Below are 22794 nucleotides of genomic sequence, written 5' to 3'. Positions count from 1 at the left end.
TCGGGCTTTCGAGCAGCAGTACAGCTGAGATTCATTCTGGATGAGGACTCAGAGGCATCCAGTCTGAAGAAACAGGATCAGCTGAGGAACTGGCAAGGTGAGGTAGCTGTGGCTTGTTCTGCTTCTCTGATCTTCCAGCATTCACCCCAATAACTGGCCTCAGGCTTGATTTTATTAATAAGAACTTTGAAGATTCATGCTACAGTGTTCTTTACAAAAATAGGGGAAAAAATCCTAAAACTAACCCAGAAGCACACAGAGGGCTCTGGATCACACAAAATCACCCTGAGCAAAATGGACAGTGCTGGAAGAATACTCACAACCACCTTCAAGATACAGTTCAGAGCCACAGTAACAAAAGTCGTTTGGTACCCACAGAAAAAACATAGTGGGAAAGATTTACGAATCCCGATTTAAATCCACAGCTGTAGACACCCAATTTTATCTATTTATTTACAGACATCGGAGAACAGACAGCCTCTTCAGAAAACTGTGCTAGGGGAATTGGATATTCGTATGCAGAAGAATGGCATTAGAGTTCCATGTCTAACCCTCACATCATCATCTCCAGATGGATGGAAACTTTATTATGAGACCTGAAACTCTGACACTGTCAGAGGACAGGAGCGGAAGGATTTCAAGATATGAACGCAGGCAGGGACTCTCTCAAAGGGTCTCTAGTAGCTCAAGGCAAAAACCAAGAACTGGCAAGTGAGATCACATGAAATTAGAAGTTTAACTGCGGCTGGAGAACTGGCTCAGAGGTTTAGAGTCTTTAATTCCCACGGTTCAATTCCAGCACCCACATGGTGGCTTACAACCATCTGTTGCTCCAGTTGCTCCAGGTCAGAAGACACTCTCTTCTGACCTCTGTGGGCACCAGGCACACATGTGTGCACATACATACATGTAGCCAACACACTCACACGTATAAAATAAAATAAAATAAATCTAAAGGCACCACAAAGGAAAAGATCAGTAGACAGAAGTGACAGCCCACAGGATGGGAGAAAATCTTTGTTACTTATACATCTGCCAGAGGATTAATATCCAGAATATATAAAGAACTTTAAAAAACCTCACTAAATTCCAAAGAAGTGACAACCTAGTCAATACACGGAGTAATAAAATAAGCATTTATTAAAATATACAGTAAAAATGGCCCAGAAATAAAGGAAATGTCCAGCATTCTTAGCCATCAGGGAAATGATATCAAAACTACATTGAGACTCCATATCTGGTCCAAATGCTGTAACAAAGACAACAAACAGCTACAAAAAGCTGGTGAGGCTGTGGGGGAGGGGAGCTTTACACACTGCTGGTGGGATGCAAACTGTCCGGCCACTGTGAAAGTCAGGATCGGAGTCCCACGAAACTAAAAATGGAATTATCCCAGGACCCAGGCATTGCTCCTCCTGGGTACAAACTTCAAGGATTCTAAAGTCAGCACTCCCCACTGTTCCCTGCAGCACTGTGCACAGGAAGCATGTTATGAAATTGGCCTCGGTGCCTGTCAACGTGAATGGGTAAAAAAATGTGGCGGGCACACACAATGGAGTTTCTGTGAGCCACGAAGAAAAGTCATTTTCTGGAAAATAGACACAGCCAGAAATCATCATATTAAGAAAATAAGCCAAACTCCAAACTATTAAAATTCATATGTCCTCTCCTTTAGAGATCCTGTTTTTTCTTTATAAAACAGATACATGAACAGTGTATATGATGTGGAGGGAAGACTGAGGGAGGCAGGGGACTGACAGAAAAGGGTACAGGGAGCAGGGGAAGAGGGTAGATATGGTAAAAATCCATGGTCTACTTGAAAGAAATCGACCTCTCAAAACTCAATACCATATGCTGTGAATAGATGCAAATAAAGAACCAAACACAATTTTACCTCTGTTCCTTTGTTTTGTATCTGTGTGCTTGGATGAGGGCAAACCCCTGCCGTGCCGTCCCTGTGGAGGTCAGAGGACAGGGTGTGGGAGTGAGCTCTCTTTCTACCAGGTGTGGCTCAGGGATAAAGCTAAGGTTAGCAGGCTTGGCGACAAGTTCTTTTACCTGCTGAGCCACCTCTCAGGCCCTCGATGCCAATAAAAAATTTTAATTGGAAAGAAAGGAAGGAAAAAATTTTGAAGGAAAAAAATGAAGGTGCCTCACAGAAAATTTTTGTTCTGTTTTGAGATCTCTTCCTCCACAGATTTATCACGTGATGTATTTGGATTTTTTTTTAACATACCAGAATATCTTCAAAGGAGATGCACATTCATTGTTCAGTTTAAAATTCTTTTATAAGGTTGTTTTTTGCATATATTCAGTAATATTCATAATTGGATGTAAATGCACAAATTGTATGGTCACATATATGGGTTTCCAAGTGGGGTCTCTCTTTTCCTTTCTGTTTGGCTACATCTCCTTTCTCTCTGTTTCCTACTGCAGCACCCCACCCTTACCTTAGATAACCCACATAACAGCCGAGGGTGCAGCCTGCCAAACTTCCTCCCTTCCACCCCTTCTGACAGACCCACGTACACACAGACATATGGGGACGTCAGTGTTCTCTTTTCTGCACGGCGTCGTACAAAACGTGTTTTCCTGCATCTTGGTTTCCTCACTTGATAATACTTCCTGGGAGTTGCTCCAAGTCATCTGGTACACATATAGATCATTATTTTAAATGGCTAAAAAAATTCCCCGGTACAGATACAAGGACACGTTTCTTAATAGAACTGGAAACACCGCCCAAGATGTGGGGCTCAAAGCCAGTGGGGTCAAGGCTCTGGCTGGATGTGGGGAAGAGACTAAGGGTGAAAACAGTGATCAAAAAAGAAATGAACTGGCTTAAAACTCAGGTATAGCACAGTCAGCCTGCTGTGGACATTGTGTCCACAGGGATCAGGAAAGTACTGGAGAGAATGAGGTCCTCAACATGCTCCCAATGGCTGCCTCTGATGGGTAGGACCTAGGGAAATGGTGCTGTCTTTTACCCACTCTTTGGTCTTATTTGAATTTTATAGTGATTCTCTGTTGGATAAACTATTCGGATAAAACGATATATGATCTTGATTTTTTAAAAAATAGATAAAAGCCTCTCTGTGTGTCCTCCCACTGGAATTCTGAGGGTGTTAATGATGAGCAAGAATGCCAAGGGCTGAGGATGCAGCTCAGAGACAGAATGCTTATGTAGCATGTACATGGCTCTAGGTTTTATCCCCAGTATAAAAAGCACACTGCACATATACATACATACATACATACATACATACAGAGAGAGAGAGAGAGAGAGAGAGAGAGAGAGAGAGAGAGAGAGAGAAAGAGAGAGAGAGAGAGATTAAATAAGGTTACCCAATACAGAGGGTTAATGCAAGGTGTTGGTCAGTAGGGTCCCTTAGACCCCCAAACCATACGAGTTATTGCCATTGCTCATCTTCATTCACTGAAACAAGATGGTAAGATCCTATTACTGAAGACACTACTTGCTTGAGTCACAGGAGATGGAGACACCTGGCTGTTGCTTTTGTGTGGGCGTGACCCCCTTCCTAGGGAAAGGAGGGGCTGTGTGGAGTGATCAGGGATAGTTCCAAGGAGCAACATGATGGGAGAAAGGCCAGCAGTGGCCCTGGGTGATATGGCTTACAAGCAGTCAGTGGCACTCCAGCCTTGTGGCCCACATATACCTCTGTCTTATCCCACCAGGTAAGCCTTGGCCGTGGCTCTCCCCACTAGGCTTCCCTGGCTTCCTCTCAGCCTCTCCCAGGCCTTCCAGTGCCTTAGACCGATGGTTCTCAGCCTTCCTAATGCTGTGACCCTTTAATACAGTTCCTCATGTTGTGGTGACCCCCAACCATAAAATTATTTTTGTTGCTATTCCATAATTGTAATTTTGCTACTGTCATGAATAGTAATGTAAATATCTGTGTTTTCCAAGGGTCTTAGGTGACCCCTGTGAAAGGACAGTTCAATCTCCAAAGGGGTCAAGACCCACAGCTTGAGGACCACTGCCTTTGGGCCTTTCCTGGCTTGCTGTAACAGTACCAAGTGGTTTTAACTGTACCAATTGTCAGTTGTGTCTGTGTTGCCTAGGTAACTAAGGCTCTTACTCTCCCAGAAATGGCTAAGTCTCCAGAAGACCCTGATGGCAGAGATGCAAAGGTACAGGCACCTGGAAAACAAGTGTGCTACTGAATTGCCTGGCTGGCCTGTTCTTGTCCATAAGAGACATCCTCATTGGGATCTCCTAAGCCAAGGGCTTGCGAGCATCATTTCTGTGTCATTATAGAAGGAAGGAAGGAAGGAAGGAAAGAAAGAAGGGAAAGAGGGAAGGAGGGAGGGAGAGAGGAAGGAAGGAAAGAAGGAAAGTTGGAGGGAAGGAAGGAAGGAAGGAAGGAAGGAAGGAAGGAAGGAAGGAAGGAAGAAAAGGCTCCAGTATCTGCTGCTGTGTGCCTTCTTGGAGTTCTTGTAAGGAAATCTCCCTGGATTAAAAGGCAGGAGACACCCAAGGTCACCTAGTCTAGTCTCCTGTCTCTGGTGGTAGATACATACATAGTTCAGATAACTCTAGCACAGTGGTTCTCAATCTGTGGGTCTTGACCCTTTTGGGGGTTGAACAGCAATTTCACAGGGGTCACCTAAGACCATCAGAAAACACAGATATTTACGTTACAACTCATAACAGTAGCAAAATTATAGTAATGAAGTAGCAACAAAAATACTTTTACAGTTGGGGTTCATCACAACACGAGGAACTGTACTAAAAGGTAGCAGCATTGGGAAGGTTGAGAACCACCGCTCTGGCACATAACAGCTGCTTCTTTCTGTCCTGTCTTACAGGTTTATATTCATGAATAGGGTAACCTTGGTATTGAAGAACACAGCTTCCCACACATTGCCCTCCCGCCCATGCGTGAAGTTGCCACTGCACCCCAGGCTCAGCTCTGTACATACACATTTCCATACTCCATCTCAGTGATGGTGATCGTCTTGACATGCCAGACTAGCTCTCTCTTGGGGATGAACCGGTCCTCCCTGGCCAGGTGGCCCACGCAGAGGGAGGCAATGTCCCCCAAGAAGATGCTGTCAAACTCGAACGTGTCTGTGGTCCCCCTGCAGAAAACCAAGATGTGATCAATGTGCTGCCCATGCCTGGTGATGGAGGCAAGCATTTATTGAAAAGCCTACTGTATTCCTGGATGGTATGGAAGGAACGTGCAATGCCATAGCCAGCCTAGCACTCCTTGAGGGATTCGGGCTAGTTTTAAATCAAGACAGTGACAGTGAAAATCCCTGCCACCTGCCTGGTGCCAGCATGTAAATGGCCGTCTCTAAGCAGCCTGGACCCTGAAGGAGGGTGAAGAGCTAGGTACGGAACTGCAGAGAGAGGAGGAAGAGCCCTCCTGATTTTGAAAAACCTTACAGTGAGAGTAGCTGGGTATTGGGGAATCTACTTGTAAGGAATTTGAACCCACAAGGACACAAGGTAATGAGAAGGCAGGGTGTGGACAGTCCGTTGGCACTGGTCTGAGGAGCACAGACTCTGTCCTCATGGAAGGAGGGTTTGAATAAAAGGTTGAGGTAAATGGAATGGGCTACCCTGCCAAGTTTGCCCGACAAAACCCAATCCTGTGTGATGGAATCTGGAGCCGGGCCTTTGGAAGGTGAGTAAGTGGTGAGGATGGAGATTTTGTGAATGGAGTCTTATAAAACAAGGGATCTCCTGCACCCCTTCTGCTGCATGAGGACACTGTGAGAGGACCCCCATCTGTGAACCAGGAGGTGAGTGTTGCCGGATACCAACTCTGCAGCCTCAAGAACATGGGGAAGAGACGTCGGTTGTTTGTAAGCCACCCTGTTTCATGGGGCGGCTTGAATGGACTGAGATAAAGGAAGCTGAGCAGAGGGAAGTGGAGACTTAAGTTCTGTCAGGAACAGAGATGAAGTGAATGCAGCCGCTGAGGCCTCCCAGGAGAAGCAGTGGGAGAGCTCTGGGTTGGGATGTGGGATAATACTTATAAGGGAATTACAGGTCTGGCACATAGTAGGTACTCAGCAAATTCTTTCTGGTTAGACCCATTTGTAGAGCACTCAGTGGGGGAGATTACTGGGGTCTCTGGATTACCCTCCCCACCCCCATTCCATCAAGCACCCTTCTTACTTCCGAAAGGCCCGCTGTCTGGAAGAATTTTCCACAAGGAACTCCTTGGATCTGTTCTTCCTGCCCTCCAAGACGAGCCAGACATTCTCCCTGGTTTCGCCTCCGTTGCCAGTTTCTATGACAATCTCGTAGGCTGCAGGGAGGAGGTGGGAAAGGGTCAGCAGTAGGAAGCAGCCGCCTGCCACCAGCCAGCTCCTCTCCCTTAGGCCAGAGTCTGGGTATCCGAGGCAGGTTAGCCTTGCTGAGACCCGGGCACTGTAACCAGGACTGGTGACCCTGGGATGGCAGTGGGGCAGCCTCTTCGCTGGTAGAAACGGGAATGCGGCTACCATAGTGAAGGAAGCAGGAAGTTGGGATGAGTTCTCAGGAGACGTTGGGGTCTGGTTCTCTCAGCCGATGAGCTGCTGAACTAAAATGCAACATAGAAACCACATGGCTGGAAGATGAGGGAAAAGAGGCAGGCCTGGCTATAGGGAGCAAGACGCGAAGACCCAACAGGCTTAGGGCCCCAGAGAGCACACAGCCCCGCCCCATTTCGCTCAGCCTCACAGCAGCCGCTGCCTTGTTCTCCTCTGCGTGACCGCACTAGCACCTCTCCACCATCCTTCGTAAAGAGGCTGCCAAGTGTCAGGAGTACCAGGCGGGTGGCTAGAATTCACTTTCTAGTCCCAGGCATCCAGCTCAGCACTGACCATCCGTAAGACAGAACGCAATAGCACTGTAGCCAAGGACCACGGTGCCGCTGGATTCCAAGAGAAGCTGTTTTCATGCCTTAGGACTTGCTCTCTTCCTATCTCCAGCACCTGACCTCCCAGCTCCTGCTTAGAGCTCTGCCATGCTCCCTCTCTCCACCCGAACATGTCCACTTGCTCCTCACCGCCTTTCATTTATTTCCAAAATGCCTTCTTAGGGAGGCCTATGCTAGTGCCCTAATTAAAGGGGTAGCCTGGTCCCCAACACTTCTGGTCTGCCTTGCTTCACTGCTAATTCCTCTTGTTCTCATCATTTCACGTATTCATCATTGCTTATTGCACCTCTCCCCTCACTTCCTGAGTGAGTGCAGACTCCACAAGGGCGGGTATGGTCATTAACAAATTTCCAACTGCCAAGAACAGTGCCTGGCACACGGCGGGCCCCTAGTGAATATATTTTTAAATTTCATTTATTTTTGTTTTGTGTTCATGGCATTTTATCTGCATGTATGTCTATGTACAATGTGCATGCAGTACCTGAGGATGCTAGAAAAGGGAGCTGGACAGAAACACACAACAGCCATGGAAAAATGACGGGGGGGGGGGGGGGACAGTGTGCTTCTGGTTGGCATCCAAAACTTTACTGCCTCCCATTGTCAGGACTCTTATATCCCCGAGAACTCCCTGCCACATGCTGGGATGGACTGAGAGTTTCTCCCCAAGGACATGCTCTTTCTTCTTTCTCTAAGGCTATTGAACAGTAAGAATCCAGGCTAGTGCTGCCAGCAGCCATCTTCCTGGGGGCCATGGAAACTTGCACTAAGTTACCATACTGGGGGAAATCAAGCTGAGAAGTGAGAAAGGAGGAGTCACACTGATATCAGTGGCACCTCTGGGGACAGTGAAGTTGGAGCCAGAGCCATCTCAGGTTTCCAAGCTCTGGGAGCAAATACATTTCCTGAATTCAGCAAAGATACAATTTTTAGACTTGTGCCATCCAGGGTCCTAACCACTCCCAGAAGCTTCCGTTAGGACCATTGGGGGATGGAGGCTTCAAGGACACACGTGAGGGTGGATTCTGCTGCCTGGCAGAGCAGTAAATGAATGTTCCATCCCCAGGGACTGACCAGCAGAGGAATGTACTGGAGCTAGGAACAGCGCAAATAAATTGACAGAGCAAACCTACAGCGTGTTAAGATTAGCAGATAGGAAAACAGAAGGCTGGGAAGGGAAAGGCACTCTTCAGCCTGAAGGTGTTCCAGCGGGAGAGAGATGTGGCCTCCCAGGTGTGTGCTTGTGAACATTTGCGCACATGAGCGTGCAATCTCACTGTTGAAGTCAGACCCTGGAAAAACTATAATGCAGTGCCTGGCGACTTGGACATTAGGATTATACATGAAGAGCACTGGTGGCTCTTGGCTCTGGGTGTGTGTTGGAGTTACCTACAGAGGTGAATGCTCGCCAGATGGCTGGAGCAGCCTCTGGGAGTGTTTCAGAGAACTGGAGATGAAGCCTATAAACGGGATGCTGGCTTATACAGGCATTTGATAGATCAGCAGTGCTAGCCAAGCCCAATAGGGAGAAGGCATCCTAGAGCCATGCAGTGGGCCTTGCATTCTGAATTTCTGTAAAGGCAGCTGAGAGTAGGGATCAAGTTCAGTGCATGACACCTCCAGGACCAGCTGCCACCTGGGAAAAAAGGTATGGCTACCTGTCTGTCCCCACGTGAGCAGCACAGATGGTTCCATGCTGCTCCCTGCACACTCACAGTATTGACAGGTGGATCCAGGCCCTCTCCTGGCTCCCTGCTCATACTCTCCTATTTCCCACATCAACAGAACTCACTCCTCCCCCAAGAGCCCAAATCCTGCAAGTAATGGCAGCTATTTGGCTGTTGGGAAATCTGAGAGGGAGACTTGGCAACAGAGACGGGCTTTACCGAGTATTCCTCTGCTAAACACCAGTGGTCTGAGCAGTCTCCATTGCTCATCTTAGCTTTGTGTGAGGAGCTTAAGCTCCCCCCCCCCCCGTGAGTGCATCACAAGGCTCTGTGCAAAGAGAGCACCGTGTCTATTTCCCGAGAGTCAATTTGCTGAGCTCCAAGGTCCACAGTACTGCAGAGGTGACAAACATGAGTGACACCGCCCCGGATCTGGACAGGTCACAAAGCAAGGTGTATCACCCACTGCATCCAAAACCAAAACAGGTACCCAACAACTCCTAAGAAAGTACAATTACAGCAGAGGAGGAGAATACATCCTCTGTTCAGGTGTGAGATCTCTACCCTACAGAAAACTCAGCAGAGGGGCACTGTTTCCATTTGAGAAGGCTCCCAAGCTCACAATGTTCACCACCTCTCAAGACAGCTAAGTTAACCCTGGGGCAGTTTGGATGGCCCTGCAGAGCGGGAGGTAGTTTTCAAGTCAAGATGCTCACTTCTCTCTCACGGTGTACAATGGTCATGCAAAGAGATGCCCAGTCAGGGCACAGTTCCCAGGCCCCCCTTGCATCTGACAGAGCCGTGAGACTAGTTCTCCCAAACAAAACACAGGTTAACATGCTGAGACTGCAGAGGAGAGGGTCTTCTAGTTTCCTTTTGGTGAGAAATGTGGAAGCCACATCTTAGAAATGGCAGAGAAACAGATGGCGGGAGCTTAGGCCCCCACATCACACTCCGGAAGACAGCTCACCTTACTCCCCCACTGGACTGTACATGGAGAAGTGAGAAAGACTGTGTGGTGCTAAGATGCTGAGCTGTGGGGAGCTGCCCTGATAACTGATTGAAAAACCCCTTCTTCAGTTGGGTTCTGCCTTTGGGTGAGCTCTCCTCTAATCACGGGTCCCAGGTGTTGGCCTGGTTATTAAAGAAATGTTTTCTAAAGTTTGATGGCCATTCACCTCAGGAACTGATCATCCACTCTTTCTCTGTATCCTCCATGGGAGGGAGTGGCTGGTGGGGACTCTTGCGCTCCCTGACTTCTGTTTCTAGAAACTCTCGGTGGGCAGTCATTATCACACACATCAACTGGAACAACCCATGACATAAAGATTGCCTGAGAGAGTGTCACAGCTGCCCTGGCCAGCCCTTGGCTCAGGGAGAGCCTGTCCCAGGGGGTTTTCCTTCATTAGTACCTGTGATGCAGGGCCACGAGTGTCTTAGTAGTTCTAAGAATTCGCTCTTAGGGGGTTTACTGAGGAATTTCTCCTGCAGTCACATGGAGCCATCTCATTCCCACTCCATTCCCTACCCCCTGGAGCCCGCCCTTCCTCAGCTAGGACAGTTAGCCCTGACATCACAGTGGGCTGGGCCCACCCCTGACATCACAGTGGGCTGGGCCCACCCAGTCCCACCACATACTGGTCTCTTCCAGCTCGTCACGGATCTCGTTGTTGGCACACGCAAAGTCGCGGACGGTTTGTCTGTCACCCTCACTCTTGGACAGCCAGCAGTCACACTGGAAGCGGAAAGTCTCGTCACGGGAGTTGTCCTTCACATCAACATAGTTCAGGTGCCAGCCAGGGAATATCCCTGTGGAAGAAAGGACCGCGAGTGGGACGTGCCCCCTCTCCCTGCCAAGACCTCCCTTCTTCCATCCATAGCTGTGTGACCCTGGACAAGTTCCTTGTCCTCTCTGTGGTCTGGTATCCTGGTTGATGAAGTGACCAGTTGGATTAAGTGGTTTTTAAGGACTCCTTCCATCTGAGGAACACAGGGGTCTTTCCAAACTGTTTAGAGGTCTTACACATGAGATGTTGGTTGTGGGCTCCAAGAAACTGCAATACTTCCCTCCTGCAAACTTCTTCCACTGAGAATCTATCCAACATGGACATTTCCACAAGGAAAAGGCTTGTTGATTCCATCTGATTCATGGTGGAGGTATTCTAGACCTTTTGGGAGCCCCTTAGCTGAAGGATGGCTTCTGTTGCTTCCTGACCTGTGTTCACCAAGCTCCTCAACCATGCTGCAGTTTGGGCTGGTTTGCTCTTATGCAGGTCCTACATGTAAAATCACAGACCCTGTGAGTTGATGTGTGCAACACCCCAGTCATGTTCATAAGATACTGTTTCACAGAAGTCTTCTACTACCTCTGGCTCTTACAATCTTCTTTCTCCATCTTCTGTGACAATCCCTGAGCCACACAAAAGATTGAGGACTCTGCTTATTCTCTGTGCTTTCGTTATTAGCCTCTGTATTAATCAACATGTATTGTAAAAAGATACGTCTCTGATGAAGGTTGAGCAATGTACTAATCTATTTGTATAAAGACCAATATTGAGGGAGCAGTGTAATACTATGTCCATTAAGCTGAATTCTCCCCTAGGACCTATAGCCTGCCCAGCCCTGGGTTTTTGGCCCAGTTCACAGTGTCAAATATCAGTTCTGTCTTGAGGACTAGGTCTTAAATCCAATAAAGTAGGTGGTTATCCTCAAAACACTTGTGCTGCTATTGTAGCAATGGGAATACCATGCCAGGCTAGTCATTATTGTATCTCTCAGTGTTTATAGCTGGGTAAGACTGCTGTTGACTTTTCTCTCCCAACACAGCACCTCTGTCACTATGAAAACTAGCCAGCAGGGAGGAGGGCTCCAGGTTAGCACCATCTTGATTTCTCTGGGCCTTATATGACTCAAGTACATGGTGTCTCCAAAGCAAGATCTTAGCATCAAATTAGCAATGGCAATAGTTTATATAGTTTTGTGGGTTTATGGAACCCCCACTTACCCATAGCTTGAATGGAAGTAACCCACACTTAGCACTGGGCCTTGTGCTTCATAGCCCATGACACCTGGAGAGGCATTACTTCCCTGTACAAGGCAACTCCATTTAGATTCCTTTTATAAGTTGTGTGTCTATTTCAAGAAGTTCCTGCAGCTGTAGGTTTCCATATGGCTTTTTCAAAGGTCTTTGGTGTTGTTTATCTCTCACTGTATTTCTTGTTTTTTGTGAAATCAGGTCTTTAGAAGAAGGAAACAGTGAGAGCTAACAGAACTGAGAGTATAAAACACTTCCGTTGCATTATACAGCAGGGGGGTGAGTTAGTTTGTTCATGAACTTTCTTTGCACTTGATAAATCTTTCTCAGTTTTCTACAAATTAGGGCCAGTACTGTCTGTAAGTTTATGGATTGGCTGCATATCAGAGATGGTCCTGGTAGCACCATGAAACTCATCACAGAACTTAGCAAGCCTCCAAGCATGCAGTATGGAAATGATGAAATGAGATGGTTAGAGTCATTCTCTCAAGGCTTCTCACTAGAATGCAGAAAGGAGGCAGCAGGCAGAGAAGAGAAGACACATGGCTGGTTGTGTTGAAAGAGATCCAAATGGAAGAGAAGCTGGGCTTTCCCTTGTCCTGTTTTGCCATGAGTAGAGTGTGTGTGTAGGATGTCTCACCCCACACCCAATTCCCTTTTCCAGTTAGAATTAAGCAATGCAATTCTTTCCACTAAACAATAGACTAACCCCAACTCCCTTTATATAAAAGAAGACTTTCACTCTCTGTTGATTTTCTTGGCCTGCTTTGGAAATGTTGAGTGTGACAGACAGGGTATAATGTCCAGCTGATGGCCAATGCCAGCTGCCTGGTGGACCAATAGGCAATCACCTGAACCTAGTAGTTAAAGAACTCACTTTTTCCCAAGTCCCTCTTTTGATGTCCCCATGCTTTTTCACACAGAGTAAAGGCTCCGCACAGGTTGCCACAGTGGAATGCAGATGTGTTATTTGTCAGAGCTGCACAGATAACAAAATGCTTGCCTTGTCCTTGCTGCTGGATAGCTGCCCAATTCCCCAACTTTTTCTCTTGTGGATGGTGCTCTTAGCAACACCCTGCATATCATAACAATCTTTTAAAGTCACAGGTCAGATTTTGCCATTTCACCTCATAAATGCACCAGTGGCTTCTCATCAGTCCAAGAAAAAAAGTCACAGGCTGCTCACAGAGAACTGTATAGAGTGATACACTGGATCCCTTTGCACTTCCTAACGCTGACTCCAAACTAGTCACAGACTCACCCACTGTGTCACCTACATTGCACTGCTGATACCTTGATCAATGAAACCTTGTTTATCCACTGTCTGAAGTGATGGTCTCCAGGCTCTAGGTGCCATGGCTGCCTCATTGCTGAGGTCTCTGGGAAGGTGCTCTGTCTGCAAGATTTCCTCAAGCTTCAACACTTGCTCTCAGTCTCCAAATACTCACCACTGGATAATCTGAAATCATTTTGTTTTCACATCATTCTCTAGTGCACTGCTTGTCTCTGTCAATGAGGTTACAAGCCCCTGAGGTGAAATGGCTGGCCTGATCTACACATGTTATCTAATAAACCTTATTGATATAAGTCCGCACCAAGCCTGAATAGGAGAGAAAGGAAGACAGCAGTGGTGGGAATTCTAGGAGAGGAATTTACAGCCTTACCTCGGAGGAATGGTCTGTCCTAGTACTATTGATTATTATATCCCAAATGTCCTAAAATTCACTTTGAGTAAAAGATCTAGCAACTCTGAACTACTGTGGGGTCCCAATGTCCCAGATAGGGGGTGACAGGCTGAATGAGTGTAAGGCTGGTAACAGTTTGGTAACTGTTAAGTAAGCATGGTAACACGCTGCTTACTGCCGAAAAGTCTAGTGGCTTTCCACATCTGGTGGGATGAAGGGCTCTGTGCTTCCTTTAGCCCATTTCAATCAACCCTTATGAGATAGAATCATTAGGCATACATTTGGCATCTCCTCTCTCCTCATTATGGCTCCAAGTTATTCCCCTGAGCTCAGTGCCTGCCTGTTCTCTGCACAACATGGCTCTCAATGCCTCTGAGCCTCTCAGCTGTCCCCATGCCCACACTGTTCCTTGAGCACTGTATTAGTTACTTTGATCATCACCATGACCCAAATACCTGACTGGAACAACTTAAGGGAGGGTTCATTTGGGCCCACTGTTTCAGAGAACGGGGTCCTCCCAGCAGGGAAGGCATGGTGGGGTTTTCACAGCAGGAAAGGGTAGTGAAGACTCTTACACACCGGCAGACTCAGAAAAAATGACAGCAGTCCCTATCTCCTCCAGCCAGGTCCAGCTTCCTAAAGGTTCCACAACCTTAAAAATAGTCCTGCTAACTAGAGTTTGTTTAAAATATAAACCCATGGGGGACATTTCCGATTCAAACCATAACATGTTTGTTCTCTTGACCATAAGCATTGATATCCAGAGAAATCTTTGCTGCTGGGGTTGTAACTATGCCTTAACTCTTTTAAAATTATTTTTATATTTGGATCTTACTTCTCCAACTTCAAGGGTTGGGAAACATGTCTTACGACCTCTTAATCATATTACTTAGTATTCAACGATCACAGAAGCGATAAATTATTTTCACTTTCAAAAAGTCAACTGTCAGTATTTTTATCCAGTGCAAACCATTGAGATTCTTCTCAGGTAGAAAGATTCACTTCGCCAAGCAACACCTTCCCTAAAAATAACTTGTAAGAAGCAAAAAGCCCATCTGAGTGACTCACATTTCCTTAGCAAGATCATGGATGGTTTAAAGTGAGCTATGGAGCCATCAGAGAGCACCAGGTATGGAAGAATATAAGACTCTAGCTATTATCTTCCCAAAGCACTCACAGGGGCCTCATCTTGGAGGCTGCCTCGGGCAACCCCCTGGGATTTGGCAGATCTGAATTCAGGTCTCAGTGTATCTGCCTAAGTGAGCACACTGTAGCATTCCTATGATGATTTCTGAGGTCCTTCCTATTTCTATGATCTAAAAGTATTAAAAAATGTCAATCATGTTGTGGTTAAAAAATCTTTACTAAACTAAGCAGAGTTTTCATTTAACCAGAGGAAGCAAGAAGAGCAAGATGATTTAGACAACAAACACTTTATTCCAATTTGTTCAGTACTGTAAAAGCTATCTGGGTAATTAGAATTAAGTAGAAGAACTAATCATTTATCTTGATTTTCCTCTTCAAACTGCATTTCATGGCAATCAAATAGCCTAGGGACAAATTTTTAAAAAGAAAACCCCTAGCTGCTAAGTGGAAAAGAAATGACAGAATTATAACTTCATATTTGTAATTCTAATTGATCATCACCAGATGAAGCCATTAGATAGAGAGTCACAACAGACATTTACAGTGGAGCAACCAGGCTTGCAATACTGAACCCCGAATTTACTGCTAGCACCAGTGTGAGCAAGACTTCTTCCCACATACTACCATATCAATATATAGCATTTCTTCAATATTCAGTATACTCTCCTGTGTCCCCCACATGCATTTACAAGTAAGTTTTCCTATGACATACACTGGGAAAATGTATTATACAGTAGGAATTGAAACAAATCATTGTTAAATGTAATGATGGTGGTGTGGTTTTACAGAAAAGTGTCCATGTTCAAAGGAGAAGCACGCTGCATGTGAATGTGTTTGGGGTGAGGTGGCACAGGGTCTAAGATTTAGCTTCATATCCTCTGGCAGCCAGAGAGGGGTCACGAATAAAGGACAAAACCAAAAGGGTAAAGTTGTGTTTCTTCACTTTTGTGCATATTCAAAAGTTTTAGCTAGACTGAACAACCATGCCAGAAGTTCAAAAGTTTTACTAATTTAACACCCCTAGTAACAGATCTAGGGATGAGAAGAACACTATGATTTAAGTTAACTAAACATTTGTAACCTCACTTAAATATTTGTTTAGAATCTTTACCTTCTGGTGGAGGAATCTCAGATAAAACCCATTTATCCTAAAAAATTTCTATGCAAGGAAAAGATGGAGTTGGGGGAAAATTTTTAATATAAGAAAGTATGGCAAAGAGAGCTGTTAATGACATGCTCAGCAACTTTAGCACCTATGAACATCTAAATCTCCATCCTTGAAAAAGAAAGCCACTGCAGAGAGGAATTGAGCTGAGGACCTGCTTTTTCTCAGAACTTGTTTGTGTCCCAACAACATAGGTTCACCTGCTTTCAGGACCAAAGTCTGGCTGGAAAGAATGCCTCTTCTCTCTGCCTACAAGGGGAAGAGGATCACATCAGCAACTTAGAATTTCTTTGTATCCAAGAGTCAGCACAGGACAGGGTCATCAGGTAGTCTTTGATATCCAAAGCAAGAATCAGTGTCAAGCTCTCTGGGGACTCTGGGATCTAATGAAAGTTTACAGCATCTAGTTACTGTGCATAGGGGTTGGCGCTGTCCACAGTGCTGAATGCCCTCCCTCCCCTTGAAGGGTTTTGACAGCAATGAGAGAGAAGAAACTGGCTAATTGGATCCTGGGTTTTTCACAGTAGAATATAAATCAAGAAAGCCAAGACAGTCTAGATATGTGTGAAATAACTGCCTGTATAAGGGATGTAGGCATCTAGAGTACTTAATTATGAGCTCGGCTGAGGTTTATGGCCAGGGCCTTATTATTATTATTATTATTATTATTATTATTATTATTATTATTACACAAAAAAACTTTAGTCCTGGAGGAAACTGAATTTCCTATGATGAAGGCAAGAAATACAAGGAAGGATTTGAGAGCCTTAAAGAAAGATGTAATTAAATTCTACTGAACCATATTAATTCCCTGTTATATAACAGGTAGTGGATTGACACCAGGGTAAGAACAATGGTCAAGACAGTGGAACTCATGGAGCTGCAAGTCAGGAGTGCTGGTTGGTTTTATTGCAACTTGACACAAACTAAAGTCACTTTGAAAAAGGAAATCTCAACAGAGAATATGCCCCCAACAGATTGGCCTAAGGGCACGGCCATGATGCATTTTCTTGATTGATGATTGATGTGGGTGGACCCAGTTTGCTATGGGTGGTAACACCCATTGACTTGTGGTCCTGTGTACTATATGAGAACAGTCTGAGCAAGGCATGATGAGCAAGCCAGTAAGCAGCACTTCTCCATGGGTTCTGCATCAGTTCCTGCCTCCAGGTTCCTGCCTTGAGTTCCTGCCCTGAATTCCTTAGGTGATAGACTGTGATGTGGAACTAAAACTGAAATAAATCCTTTTCTCCTTGAGTTGATTTTAGTCGTGGTGTTCCTTCACAACAATGGAAACCCTAACTGAAGTAGTCAATTAAAAGAGACAGAATTCAGTCACATATTGACCAACTGTTTTGGAGGGAGTTCATACATGGCTGGACAATAAGTTCCAGTGAGAAGGTGAAGACATAAAGGAGCTTTCTAACCAGCAATAAGGAAATACAGTTATGGCAGGATGCATGCTTGGGATCACAACATAAAGCAGAATACCTGTGGCTGGAATTCAGTGAGAAGTCCAGAGTGGGAGTTAAAGCTAGTCAGTGATGTCTATTAGCACTAGACTGTTTCCTTTTTTCAAGCTTAGAGAACAGATCATTTCTGTCCCCTAGTTCCCACAACATTGATTTCAAGGCTGTGGAAACCCAACTTACAAAAGTTGATACCATTTTAAGCATTCTGACTAGACCATTCAGCCTTGTTGTAGTTAAGTTGCGGCAGTTAGCTTCTCTGACACTGAGCTCATGATGGAACTCTGGTTTGCTGTGTTTTCCTGGGTCCCAGTGGTCTTGACTCTCTTTCCATCAGCAGCAGATCCGGATTCTCTGCAGCAGGCTCATGACTGAACTGAGATGCCAGGTAAGTCTTTATTGGTCCTTAAAGGTTCATCCTCACTGTTTTATTTTCTTGGAGCTACCACAGAAAAATCACTACAGATTGATGTTTAAAAAAACAACAGGAATGTATGATCTCATGATTCTGGAGACTAGAATTCTGAAAGTAAGATGTGTCCCTGGCCATTGTCTTTGACATAGCTCCTCTGATTTTTCTTGGCTTCAGTGACTCCCAGCAATCCTTGGTGTTCTTGGCCTGTAACTGCTGGCTAGCTCCAACTCTGATCTCACGTTGCCTCACATGATTATGTTCCTGAGTCCTTCCATGATCTCTCTTTTTCTTGTAGGAACACACATCATCTTTGGGTTTCAGACCCACTGTAGATCAATGATGATGTCATTTAAAACTAGTTCTATCTGTAAAGACTCCATTGTACTCTCTGATTCTGGTTCTGGGTGAGCAAGAATTTGGGGGAACAGAAGACACAATTGGGTCTACAACACCCGAGAGAACCTACCCTTACAAACACTTTACTAAATATCAGGTTTGATGTACTATATCTGGAAACTGTTCAAATACCTAGAAAAGAGAAAGAGATCTTCATGGATGACTAGAAAAGGTCTGCAGCCATTCATCCCAGATCCAGAAGCTGCAAGAAGCTGATGTAGAACATTGACCTGTTTACTCACTCTCATAATTATTAGGGACCTACTAAGTACAAACTTGGCACTGGCAACGCCAATCAAACAAGGTCCCCATCCTTGAAAGATAGGAAGTCTGTCAACTGTAATTGGCAAGAAAGACCATTACAATCAGCACACTACAAATAGAGGTGTATATAGAAAGCAGAGGAGCAGGAATAGAGGGCATCTAAGTTCATTCAGGGCAGTTGGGGAAATTTACAAAGAACTTGATAACTAACCTGGATTCCGAGGGACACATAACAGTGTAGTAAAAGAAGGAAATTGTGGGTATGAAACTATCTCTTGGGTATCGATGTATGAAAAACTTGATTTAGTCAAAATTATGCAAGACAGTATTTAAACAAGGGTTGGCCTACAAACACTGGGAGATGTCAAAAGGAAGAGAGTATGGAAAAGAGAAAGCCTTTAGAATGAGAACAATGCTCTTAGAGAGTTTCTATCACTTAAACTCAAATGTACTACATTATTTTCTGAATGGAATGGAATTGTCAGAAATAAAAAGGCAATTCCACGTGATAACAAGGACCAAAAAGCAAAGAGAGTGTGTGTGGCTTTCTGAGAGGGGTTCCCTGGCTTTGTGTAGGGTGGAGAAGGTCTCTCAGGAGACAAATGAAAGGGTTTTGTCTGATGAACCTGAATTCATAAACCGCAGAAGCTTGTCCATCTTCATGCTCTCCATTGCAGGCCTGAAATATGCTGCTGTGTAACAAAACTTCTCATCCAGGAATTCTGGGAATTTGTAGGGAGAAACAGACATTTTATTTTAGGATTTATTTATTTTTAGTTTATGTGTGTGAGTGTTTTGCCTGCATCTGTGTATGCATGTATACCATATGCATGCTTCATGCACGTGGAGGCCGGAAGAGGGCATCAGATCCCCTGGATCTAGAGTTACAGACAGTTGTGAGATGCCATGTAGGTGCTGGGAACTGGATCTGAGTCCTTTGTAAGAGCAGCATGTGCTCTTAACCGTTGAACCATCTTTCCAGCCCCAGAGAAACATTTAAAACATCTTAAACTGCTTCACTATTTGAAAACAAATGCCACTTCCTATTTCCTCTGTTAAATTTATGTCTAAGAAACTATGGAGTCTGAACTGGTACATCACAGCTTGGGCTCTCAGGAGCAGTGGGCAGTCCTCAGCAGTTGAGTTCCCTAGATGGATCTCTTCTTCCCAAACACATTCTAGTTTAGGAGCCAAAACTGTAGAGATAATTTCTCCACCTCCTCCTCTTCCTTCCCTTTAGTTATTCAATTCAAATGCTGAACTTCTCTACAACCTTCATTTAGCCACCCTGGCTCTGCTTGAGCTATATTTTCCCTCATTCAGCCTTATCCATGGCTTCAATCCTATCTGCCATTGTTTGGATCTTAACTGTTTCCCAAAAGACCCATGGTTAATGGCTTGGTCCCCAGGGTGGTACTATTGGGAAGCTGTGGAATCTTTAAGAGGTAGGACCTGGTGAAGTTCCTCAGGGAGGGGGGATGGTAGGCTCCTCATTTTGTTTCCTGGGTTCTGATACGGGTGGCTTTGCTCAGCCATAACTCCTGCCATGATGTCCCATCTTGTCACAGGTGCAAAGCAATGAGGTCAATCAATCATAGACTGAGACTGACGAAAGTACTTAGCAACACTGGCTAGCCGACTGTCACTGATTTAAGAACTGATATCAACATTCAAACCACAGGGGGTTGTTAGAGCTGTAAAGGGCCTGGGCTGATCATTTGTTTAAAGAGTGATCATACCAATGAAGAGGAATCCCCTCCCCCCACCACAAGAAACATGTAAGCTTGGACAACACTAGAAAGAAATGTTATCTTTGACTCTTGAAATGATCCAGTAAGATCTTTTTTCTTTTCTTTCGAGACAGGGTTTCTCTGTGTAGCTTTGCGCCTTTCCTGGAACTCACTTTATAGGCCAGGCTGGCCTCGAACTCACAGAGATCCGCCTGGCTCTGCCTCCCAAGTGCTGGGATTAAAGGTGTGCACCACCACTGCCCAGCAGACCTAATATTCTTATCAGAGATGTGAACCTCTACTTTCTTGGGTTGGAAGGAAGGGTACAGCATGAAGTCAGAACACATCCAAGAGGACTCTAGAAGGTTCTTTGTGAGAAGCACACAGTGAAGGAAGATGGAAGAAGACATCACAGGGATGGAAGCCCCAGGAGAAAATAGATGAGAAATAATAGATATATAGGGCTCAGATTTACCTGCAAATAGGTATATAGGGCTAAGATGGAGTTTTTATGTAGGGAGGACAGAGGTGTGAGCTCTGACAATGGACCAGCAGTCCTGTGCCTTTTGTACTGTCAGTTTGGGGTGGGATGCATGAGATATGGACCACCTTGCCAAGCATCTGAGTATCTACCATAGGCCAGAATGAAGATAGCTACACCTGGATGTAGTCACTTACATCTGTAATCCCAACACTCATGAGATTGAGGCCAGAGGATTGTCAGGCCAGAATGGAGTACACAGTGAGTCCTGTGCCAGCCTGAGCTACAGTGTGAGACTTCAAAAACAAACAAAAAAACCAACAAAAATAAAAATGGAAGAAATAAAAGAGGGAAGGAGGGAAGGAAGGAAGCAAAAAAAGGAGGAAGGGGAGGGGAGGGACAGGGAGAAGAGGGAGGGAAGAGGAAGAAGAAGAAGGAGGAAGAGGAGAAGGAGGAGGAGAAGAAGGAGAAAAGAAGAAGAAGAGGAGGAGGAGGAGGAGGAGGAGGAGGAGGAGGAGGAGGAGGGTGAGGGCGAGGACGAGAGTCAGTCAGTCATCAAATCTCAACCCCCCGTAACAGGCTCTAGACTCCAGAGTGAACTGAAACTATAGAAGTCAGTACCTTGGACAGTTCCGTGGCTTCCAAAGAGAGCTGATTTCTCTAAAAGCGTGGTCTTTCCTAAACATCCCCAGTCTTTCTGGTCACCCCCTGCCCTCGTCCCATAAACGAAACACATACATTGTAATGGTCCTGGTGTGGTCTTCCCTTTTTGAAAAAGGGAAATGGGTTTAGTTGACACAAATTTCCTCACTGCCTTCTTTTCAGGCCTGACTGGAGGTTATTAAGGAGCCCTGTCTCAGTGTGGCCGATAGGTTGGGTTGCCAAGGATCCCAGTTCTTCCTTCTCAGCCACATTGGTGCTGCTGCTTCTGAGTTGGAGGCTATGACAGAACAGGGTTGGAGGACTTGGGGTTCTGAGACATCTGGTTGTTCCTTTAGTGGGGAGCTAATGCTTACCCAGTTCCCACTGCATTCACACTCTCCTTCCATGCTGGCCCACCAGTCTAGTCTGCTAGGTGTTTCTAATGAGGCCTGTGCAGACACACGCATGTGGCTTGGGGTTTGCACACCTGTCTTAACTGAGCGAGTCACTGTGGCATGTCATGACAGGGGCTGAGCCTGATCTCTTGAAGTATCTGGGGCAGAATGTCTTAGAGGCCATGGATGGTATCATTCATTCATTCAGACTTTGGACTACCATCCAGTGACTGATAGGATGATCATGGCAGATGGCAGTGGGGGAAAAAACTTGGGATCTTTGTAATGGCTCCTCTGTGGAAGAGGAGAGATTTACTACGGATATGTGAGACAGTCTCACAGGTATGTGTCTCTCCACAGACTTGTGATGTCACCTGAGGTGACTGATCTCGATTTAAAACTGACTGTACCAGGAGGTTAACAAAGCACAGTCTTGGACCTAATGAATGAATTTAAAATGTGAACAAGTGTGTGGGAGGCGGTGGGACTGTGCTAGGTGTAGCCTGGTGGAGAGGAGTGGATTGTTTGGGAGAAGATATTGAAAGCAAGAGCTTAGGCCCCTTCCTATATTCCTCTCTGCTTCTCTTGGCTGCTGTGAGATGAGCAACTTTCCTTGGCCACGCCCTTCCTCCATGATGATGTTCCTCACAAGGGAGCTGGCTGAGCAGGGACTGAAGGGTCTGGCACTGATCCAGAAGAAATCCTTCCTCCCTTACTCAATTTTGTCAGAAATTTTGTCCCAGGGACAAGTGAGGAAGAAGAGCTCCTCAGCACTGCACCTTGTCAGGATGAGACCCCTACCTGTACACTCTGATGATGAAGCAAACAGCTAGAGGATGATATCCCTCACGCCACCATTTCCCTTCCTGGCTCTCTGGCATGGGGGCGGTGAAGGTGCAGAATTGTGATCAGCAGGATGGACATGGTGGGTCGAAACAACAACAGAATCCCTGCTGAGGATGCTGGCTGGTCCATTTGCCGCTCTGTGGTCCTGGAGTGGACATTCTAAGGCCTCGATGTTCTTTGGTTACAGAGTAGAGAGTCAGTAACAAGCCTTTGTTACATAAAGTCACAAAGCATACTGAATGATCAAAAGTTTGCAGCTCTCCCTAGCTCACACGGTCCCAGGCCCACCAGGAACACATTAGATGTTCAGGTCACAAACGACTGAATACGTACAGGAAACCTGACAACTGTGAAGAGCTGGACAAGTCTTCATCATCATGTGACTGCTCTAAAGAGCAGCTGCTTTCTCTGCTCATCTCAGTTTATTGCCACATGGGAAATGCTTTGACTGTGACCCCATGTTGAAACGAATCAGTAACACTACTCCTCCTGGAAGCTCAGCCAGCGCCTGAACTGGGTTTGTCAGCCATCAGCTGCATCGAGATCTGAGGAGGTGACGTGAGGCA

General features: G+C 45.6%; 1 protein-coding gene across 1 annotated transcript in view; it reads right to left on the bottom strand.

The window, feature by feature from the left end:
- The window catches only part of Loxhd1 (lipoxygenase homology PLAT domains 1), a 161523-nt gene that overhangs the window by 7117 nt on the left and 131612 nt on the right, over positions 1-22794 (bottom strand). The window contains exons 38-40 of the mRNA XM_059246129.1: positions 10199-10369; positions 6149-6281; positions 4942-5100 (exon numbers count right to left, since the gene is read on the bottom strand). Coding sequence (XP_059102112.1) covers positions 4942-5100; positions 6149-6281; positions 10199-10369 — 463 coding nt within the window. The remainder of the gene's footprint in view (positions 1-4941; positions 5101-6148; positions 6282-10198; positions 10370-22794) is intronic.

The sequence above is a fragment of the Peromyscus eremicus genome, chromosome 19 (assembly GCF_949786415.1).
Source record: "Peromyscus eremicus chromosome 19, PerEre_H2_v1, whole genome shotgun sequence".
In the NCBI taxonomy this organism is placed as follows: domain Eukaryota; kingdom Metazoa; phylum Chordata; class Mammalia; order Rodentia; family Cricetidae; genus Peromyscus; species Peromyscus eremicus.
Note: the sequence above shows the minus strand (reverse complement) of the source record. Positions and strands in the feature narration are given on the sequence as shown.